Source organism: Ursus americanus, chromosome 23, assembly GCF_024610735.1.
Source record: "Ursus americanus isolate L20-20 chromosome 23, mUrsAme1.1.p, whole genome shotgun sequence".
NCBI lineage: Eukaryota > Metazoa > Chordata > Mammalia > Carnivora > Ursidae > Ursus > Ursus americanus.
Window position 1 is genome coordinate 15,573,754 of NC_142149.1, and position 8,558 is coordinate 15,582,311.

At 49.0% G+C, this 8,558-nt stretch overlaps 1 protein-coding gene across 7 annotated transcripts in view; it reads right to left on the minus strand.

The window, feature by feature from the left end:
* Window positions 1–4,793, minus strand: part of TLK2 (tousled like kinase 2) — a 107,310-nt gene extending 102,517 nt beyond the window's left edge. For 2 of the 7 annotated variants that reach the window (XM_087854242.1, XM_045814577.2), the window contains exons 1-2: window positions 4,310–4,793; window positions 2,388–2,470 (exon numbers count right to left, since the gene is read on the minus strand). In XM_087854242.1, coding sequence (XP_087710368.1) covers window positions 2,388–2,468 — 81 coding nt within the window. In that variant the 5' untranslated portion in view covers window positions 2,469–2,470; window positions 4,310–4,793. Of the gene's footprint in view, window positions 1–2,387; window positions 2,474–3,987; window positions 4,253–4,309 lie in introns of those variants that run through there. The other 5 variants (XM_045814579.2, XM_045814576.2, XM_045814580.2 and 2 more) reach the window with 4 other exon arrangements.
* Window positions 4,794–8,558: the final 3,765 nt, after the last annotated feature.

Below are 8,558 nucleotides of genomic sequence, written 5' to 3' on the forward strand. Positions count from 1 at the left end.
CAAGAGACAGCCCCTGAGGGCTACACCAGTCCCACTAGATGGCACTATCACAGGGAAGTCACTCGGTTCTCCCATTTGGAGCAAAGGCTGAAAGCTCTCTTGATCTTTGCAAAACTGAAAACTATCAATTCAATGACATCCTCTTTGGGAAATCATGACCCATAATGAGGAATTCAAAGCTAGGAGGAGCAGTTTTTCTCAAAGCACCTTTTCTCCCAGTAGCATGGCCTCCTCCTCCCCAGTCCTATTTCAAATCAGTGGTCTGAGGGATACCATGTCTTGCAGGCAAAAAAAACATACAAAATGGAGATTTTTTCCCTCTTCCTAACTCCAAACTACGGAAAAATTTACTTGCTTCCCCCCCCAAGTTTCTTTGCTATGGGGAAAAAAAAAAAACCCAATCTCTTGCTGGTCCTTGAACAACATTTTTTGTAATCAATATACTTACTATGACTAAAAACATCAAAATAACATACAATTAGTGACACTAAAGCATTTGGATATAAATAAACTTCTTTATATATAAAAGGAAAAATTTATTAAAAAGGCAGATTTAAGTTTTCCGACTCCTTAATTACATGATTTTAAGGTTGGGCCTGAGCAGCAAGATTCACAATGTCAATCACCGCCATCACTTGCGCCTACCCCACCAAAACTATACTCGGATATAGCTATCGATGACCTTAAACACTGAAGAAAAGAAAGGCATGCTGGGGCGCCTGGGTGGCACAGCGGTTAAGCGTCTGCCTTCGGCTCAGGGTGTGATCCCAGCATTGTGGGATCGAGCCCCACATCAGGCTCCTTCGCTATGAGCCTGCTTCTTCCTCTCCCACTCCCCCTGCTTGTGTTCCCTCTCTCGCTGGCTGTCTCTATCTCTGTCAAATAAATAAAATCTTAAAAAAAAAAAAAAAAAAAGCATGCTAACAACAAAACCCAATGAATTTAAACAACATACAATTTGAATACAAACTTACTTTTATTCTGTAGGTGACCACTTGAACAGACAGATTTGGGTATGAACCTTCTGCTGAATTTCCAAATTAAAAGACACATCAAAGGTCATCTTATTAGGTAATCAACTGAATCAGAGATCAATTTAATACTCAAATATACTGCTCACTTTCAGCTGAAGCTACTTCTCCTAGATTAGAGAACTCACATTTATATAGTATTTTTAATATATCAACAGCCAGTATAGCCACTCCAAAGTGCCACAAGTCAATTATTTAATCAAAGTGGCCAAAGAAACCAAGAACTAATGTGTAACGAATGTGTGCCCACACCACCCTGTCGCAGTTCTAATACAAATCTCACCAAGTATCATCTCCCTCTCACTTTCTCCACAACGGAGGCTTGGAGGCACTGAGCTGTCATTCCTGACACCCTGCACCATGCCTAGTATGCAGCAGGCACTCAATAGCTGTTGAATGAACAAAAAAACGATCAAGCGATTTTGGCTCACCAAAACTATGAGACCCCCTCAAAGCAGCCAGTTTTTCCAACTAAACCTTGCCAACACCTTCTCCTTTAAGAAGCTATTAACCAAAGCTTGAGACTAACATTTAGGTCACCATAAGAAATAAGATTTCTTGCAAAGCACAGAGAGAAATGTCTCGCATGAAGTCAAAGACCAAAATTCACAAGTCTCAAGCCCAACTAATTCAACAATCTCAGACTGGCGAAGCTTTTAAATAAAACATCACAAACATATTTTAGGTATTGTATTAAAATCGTAATATACTGCACTAAGACCATCTATGAAAGCAGAGCGGTGAACTACATAAAGGATGCATAGGAAGCCATAATGTCGCTCAGCTTACCCACCTGACCATTAATGGGGGCTTGATCTTACTTTACGCTCACCGAACAAAAACAGAGAGTGAATAAGAATGAAAAATAGGAGGAGGGAGAAGGCAGTTCGGGGGGGGGCAACCAGAAGGAATCTGTTGAACCACAGAGTGGGAGAACTGACAAACTTAACAGAAGCAGATTTTTCAAAACTCTAGCACACAACTACCCCAAAACACCCCCTGAAACAATGAATCTACGCCAGTATCTTTTCATTATCAAGTGTTTTTTTTTTAATGAATGAAGAGTTTTGACAAAATATGGCACAAAATCCAGATACACATCCCATCAGTATCCTTGCAACAAGACCCATGGGAAACCTCTCCCATATTAGAGGGGAAAGAGAAGCATATACTCTCACTTAGAATCCCTTCAATACTGTTTAGTTAGTGGAATGACTGGTAGGATCTAAAATTGCACTAGAACCATGAGCTGATCTCCCCTGCAACCTAGCAGCATGGCCCACCCAAACTGATCTTGTTTTCTAAATGTGTTTCAATTAGACTATGAACAGTGTTCATTATTAGCATTTTACTCACCTTACTAACACCAACTCCTGTAAACCTGGCCTCTAGTAATTCCTGCCGTCGAGGGTCCAGGCTATGCAATTCTTCCATCATTTCTACTGAAAAAGACAAAGTAAGTTGTAAGAACATAAAAGCTAAAACGTGAGGTACCAATTTTTAGATGTAACAAAATGCAGTAATTATTTCATTGAATGGTCACACACAGGTAAACCTCAAGTAAATACAGCACACGAGCGATAAACTACAATGGGCTGCATCAAACAGCAACACATTTAAAGTTAAAAGTGGCTCAGAAGTCCTCTTCCGAAGGCTAGTTATCCTTGTCTAGTTCTGATCTGATTTTAACAGCAAAAAACCTCAAACCCTTCATATAATCTCAGTAAAAGTTGAGCAAGGACTAACTTGCAAAACAACAACAAATTCCTTCTATTAACCTTCGAATTTAACTAAGTACTTTTGGGTATTTGTTTCCCAAACCCACAGGAACTAGTTCTTAAACTAAAAATACGAATCATTAATAATAATTTAAAAATAATGTAGCATGAATCAGAAGCTACAAATAACTTCAAATAACTCTATTATATAGCTCCTTTCTCTGAAGAGCTCACAGTAGCTCATGAAAAAAAGGAATTAATTATTTTTAATTTAATAGAGAACCCATGGTAAAACCATCAACCAGCATTCACTCGGGAAATTAGTAGAGCTCCATAACCATCCCTTTACAAAATCTTTTTCTGACCACTCCCTGGAGCAGTAGGTTTCTCTAGACATCTGCTTTTAGCACTCCTTCCAAGCAGGGAAGGGCAGGAGGACACCATTTTTAAACTCCTTCCACGACCAATAAATGCACAGGCTACTTTCAGCAAATATGTCCATCCACTGCAAGAGATCAACTCTTGGAGAACCCACTGGAAACCTCTCTGATATTAAAAGTGGAATAGGAGCATACACCATTACACAGACCCCCTCTGAACATATCATTAAACAGCTATTGGAACGATTGGCATGATTTAAAAGTTCACTGAGGACGTGAATTAACATTCTCCTCTGCAATCTAACAGCTCCACGTTAGCTGCAACAACCCCTACCAGTCCTCCAGTTTCATTTCCCTTCCTGGATTGAGAGCCGGGGGCAAAGGGGAATGAAAGGGTGACAAATTAGTTTCACCCACCCAAACAAGTGCAGGTTAGCGAGGGAATAAGGAAATTCTCGAAAAGGCAGAAAGAGAAAGGCATCTTAAAAAAGAAAAGAAAGAAAGGAAAAGGGGGATTGAGAGGGAGTGCTTCCCTTAAGTGGCCTTCCTCGCGCCTCGCCCTGCCCTAATCAAGGCCGGAATGGCAGAGGGTGCAGCCTCCCTCAAACCCTAGGGTCTCTCGGAACATTTCCTAAACCTCCATCCCCAGGCCTGGTCCGGAAAATGACGCCCCAGCGGTTATTCCATTTAATGTCAACTCATGTTAAGGAAATCTCCACTCTGTCTCATTCCAGCGGGGCCTTGGACTGGGATCCTCCCTGCAGCCCTCCCTACAGCCGGGAAGCAGAACCGCTGGGGCCTGGTCCCGGCGCCCCTCGCCTCCCGCCGACTCCAAACTTTCCCCAACTCCAGGCCCACCTGTCACGGAGGGAGGGCGGGCCGGCTCTCGGGGGCGCCCGGGAGGCTGCCGGGGCCTCCAGCTGCCGGGGCGTCCCCTTCGCCCTGGCGGCCGCCGGCCCCACTCCCAGGCCGGGGCCGCCTGGGCCTCCCCCATCTTCAGCCCGGCCCCTCGGCGACCCGCAGCCCTCAGGGAGCCCCTCCCGCCTCAGCGCCGAGGAGCTGCGGCCCGGCGCCGGCCCCCGAGTGGGCCCGGGCCGCAACCTCCTCAGCTGAGGGGGTCTCCCGGACGGTTAATGCCCCAGGCCCGGCGCCCTCCCCCGCCCGGGGCTCAGCCTCTCACCTGCCGCCGCCGCCGCTCCACGCTCCTCCCGGGAGGGGCCCCGACCCGACCCGGCCGCGGACCGCTCCGCTCTCCCCCTGGGCAGGCCCGGGGCGGAGCCGGGGCCTCTCCTGAGCGCCGCAACCCCCCGCCCGGGCAGCCGCCGCCGGCGCCGGGCTCCACGAGAGGGCGGGCGGGGGAGGGGGGCCGAGGAGGCCGCAGATCCCCGGGCTCGCGTACAGAGCCAGGCGCCTGACGCGGGCCCGGGCCCGGGCGGCCGCGGGGGGCGCGGGACCGGCCTCCTGGCGCCGGACAAAGGCCAAGGGAGGCGCAGGAGGGCCCAGGCCGGGCCGGGAGGTGGGGGCCCGCTCGGCTGGGGGCCACTCGGGTGCGGCGCGGAGGGCGGGGGGGTCGGAACCGCTGGTGCCCAGGACCCGCCTCCGGCCCCTTAATCCGGATCGGTTCGGTCCGGATTAGTAGTGATCGGTGTAAACACACTAGTGAAACCGCGTGTTTCCTCGCGAGATTTGCACGGCTGGGAGGCAGGGGGGGTCCTGGGGGGGGTGGGGGAAGAGCCGACAGTGGGGGAGGAGGGGGAGGGGACGAGGAAGGTGGGGGGGTCCCCGCTGCCCCGGCGCCCCGCCTCCTCCAATCAGCGGCCAGGCTGGCGGGCAGGGGTTAACCAGGGGACCCCGCGCCGGCGGAGGAGGCCGCCGCCTCGCCGGGTGGCTGAGGGCGGGCGCACGGGCGGCGCCGGCGACGGGCCGCCCCGAGCCCGACCCGGGGAGCCCCCGCCGCCGTCCGTGTGTGACCGGCCCCTACCCGCGGGACCGGCCCGGCCGAGGCGGTTGGGCCGGCGCCCTGGGCCGCGGACCGGCGCTGGAGGGGCCTCGCCGCCTGGGCCGGGCGCTCCCCGATCCGCCTCGCCGAACCCCGCGCCCGCCTAGTCCCTCGTCTCCACGAGTTTGGGTGAGAAGTGGGCTTGCTCTGCCCGGGGATGGATTTTAGAGGAAGAAAGCCCGTGACCGGCGGACCCCGCCCGAACTTCCACGGAGACTCCCAGTTAGTGAGTTCGCTGTGCCCACCGCGTTGGCTTCTCGCACGCCCCGCCACTCTCCAAAGGGACCGTCCGGCTCCCCAAACCCACACCGGCCGCCTTGGAAAGCGGACAGCCACTTTCCCTCCACATACCTGGCTGGCAGAGGGCGCCTCTAGGGACAGAAGGTGCCCTGGGATCAAAGCTGAGCCCCCACTCCCGCCGGGATGCTGCCCTCCGGAAGGGGGGGCGCTACCCCAAAGGGACACCCCGGGCACCCGGGGGGGGGGGTCCATTTCAACCTCTGATAAAAAACACGTCCCTCCTGGGTACCTAGCGGGACCTGCGGGTAAGTACTAGAATGGAAAATACAGGCCTGCCCCTCACAGAAGGTCTACTGAGGAATGAAAAATAGGAAGGGGTGAGCTCGTGCGCAGTAGCCCCTGCAGTAAGGAGGGCCTCCTGCCTGGGAAGAGGCTCCCACTCAGATCACCCAGCACCAAAGGGGGGGGGGAGCACATTCTCCACCGACTCCTAGGAGCCAGGACACGGACTTCAATGCAAATACTCAACTTTGTATGTTGCTCTGACACTTCCTTGATCAGACGTCTGAAGATGATTTAAGGAATAGGAGTGATTCACAAGGGAAAATTCAGACAATGAACAACAGCCTTGAACTTTTCCAGGGGGTAGGCGAGTACTTCAAGTGGAGTTTCTGCCTTTTTCTCTTACTTATTTTTTCTTAATTCGTGTTACAGTAGCAGAACACAGACTTGCTGAAAGGGAAGAGGATGGCAGGTTACTTTTTGTTCGTTGTCCGACCTTCCATACCCTTGGACCAATTCAGGCACTGTGGGAAAAAATCTATTAAACGGAGAGTCACCTTGCCCCAGATCCCAGCCAGGTTGGAAAGTGCACATACATATTTCCAAAGATAACAGTGTTTGGAGGGGAGAGGAAAAGCCAGTTGGGGGCAGAGGTTAGGAAAAAAGGTCAAGGTGGAGGGCCATCAAGAGATCCGGAGAACCAAGGGGCACGTGGTATACGTTTGACTTGCCTTCCCCTCCAACACATAAAACCAACAAATGAGGCAAGCTTCTGCATTATAGTGAATGATCAAGAAAGCAACTCCTTAAAGCGACACTGGAATGTCTGGAGAAAAGAGTTTGAGAGTTTGAGAGAAGGAGCACTGGACAGTTATGAGCTGAGTTCCAGTCCAGCTGTTCCACAGACAAGCTGCATGGACCTGTTACCCAACCTTCTCAAGCTTTGCCAACCTCGTCTATGACGGAAGGGTTTGGACTATATTTACAAAGTCCTTCCCAGGTCTAAAAGGCTATGATTCCATTTTATGAGGTAATTATTTCAAATAATCAGTGGAATACAGGAAAGGTGATATTTTTAGTTTCACTTTTCCTTGTGTGTTTTTCTCAGCGTGTCAAAGAACTTACACTGTCGTAAGTCTATTCACAGCCCCACTCTAGATTTAACACTCATCCTAGTAGAAATTGCTTGTAGGAATTTAATGAATTTGCTTACCACAAAGATTGGGTGCTTCTATTTATAAGCATTGTAGAAATGAAGATATCAGATATCAAGAGCAAGGGAAAAGAACCTTACCCTTTCCCAGAGAAAGATGGGTAATTGCAAAATAAATTCTCTTGTCAGATGGTTCCTCTCACAATGTGATGGAATCTTGGGTTCATGAATCAACTTGTTTAAAGTGTGTTTGCTCACATGGCAACTTTGTCAGACTCAGCTTGTCGTTGACTGGCAAATGGTGACAGGAGCCGTGTGAAGACCCAGTTCGCATTGGCTGCGGAAGGCTCCAGGACGGGATCAGCCAGAAGCTGTCCTTGCTGATCATCCGCTCCTTGTCTTCAGGGGAACGTATGGACAGCTCCTCCGGGTTCATGTTCATAGCCACAGGGAAGACCACGGAACTGGCTGGACGTGCCTCAGACTAGTCCTGGTGTTCCCCAAGATGTGCTCTGCAAGCCTCGATAGGTTAATAGGCTTTAAAGGGAGTAGCCGTACATTGGTCCTTGGGAAACTCTTGGTTAAAGCAAAGTGGAATCCGTTATTTCGGCACTACTTGGAGCCCAAAATGTGTAACAGGCATATGGCAATCTCGGGGAGGGGGATGGAGGTTTTCTGCACTTTTCCATTTAATTTTGGAACCATTACTCTGGTTTTTGTTGGTTGGCTGGCTGGTTGGTTGGTTGAGTGTAGTCACGGAAAAGGTGTTCTGAGAAAGACTGGGGGAAACTGGTTTAACCTCCTTTTGCTTTTTGACCCGTACCATACTAATGATTGTCCAGCATCTCCTTGACTGTTTCATAGTATCCACCACCTGCAAGCAAAAGATCCTGGCATATGTACTGAGCAGGCTGACAGTGAGTCTTCATGTGATTGCACCTTTTCTAGAAGGAGCCTGCAATGTGGTGGCCTTATTAAGAGGACGAACTTACCAGGCAATGTCCTTGACTTTAATCCATCCTGCCTCTTATCAGCTGTGTAGCCTTAAGATAATTTAAGTTCTCTGTGCCTCAGTTTCTTTTTTTTTTTTTTTTAAAGATTTTATTTATTTATTCGACAGAGAGAGACAGCCAGCGAGAGAGGGAACACAAGCAGGGGGAGTGGGAGAGGAAGAAGCAGGCTCATAGCGGAAGAGCCTGATGTGGGACTCGATCCGGTAACACCGGGATCACGCCCTGAGCCGAAGGCAGACGATTAACCGCTGTGCCACCCAGGCGCCCCTGTGCCTCAGTTTCTTTATCCACAAAATGGTGTTAAAATCTCCCAGGACTGTTGGAGGATTAAAAGGATTAAATGAGATTATATATATATATATATATATATATATATATATATATATATATATATATATATATATATATATATGTATGCCTGATAGAGTAATCTCTGTGTAAATGGTCCCCAAACTCCACATTTCTGCAAAGGGTTTATGTACATTTGTCATTAGACTGGTTTAAGGGCACACAGTTTAACTTTGGAAGCCAGGCTGCCAATGTACTGAGTTGTTTATGTGTTTTGTTTCATAACAGAAGAAGGACCAAAATAGAAAGAAAGAAAAGAAAAGAAAAGAAAAGAAAAGAAAAGAAAGAAAGGAAGGAAGGAAGGAAGGAAGGAAAGAAAGAAAGAAAGAAAGAAAGAAAGAAAGAAAGAAAGAAAGAAAGAAAGAAAGAAAGAAAAGAAAGGAAAGAAAGGGGA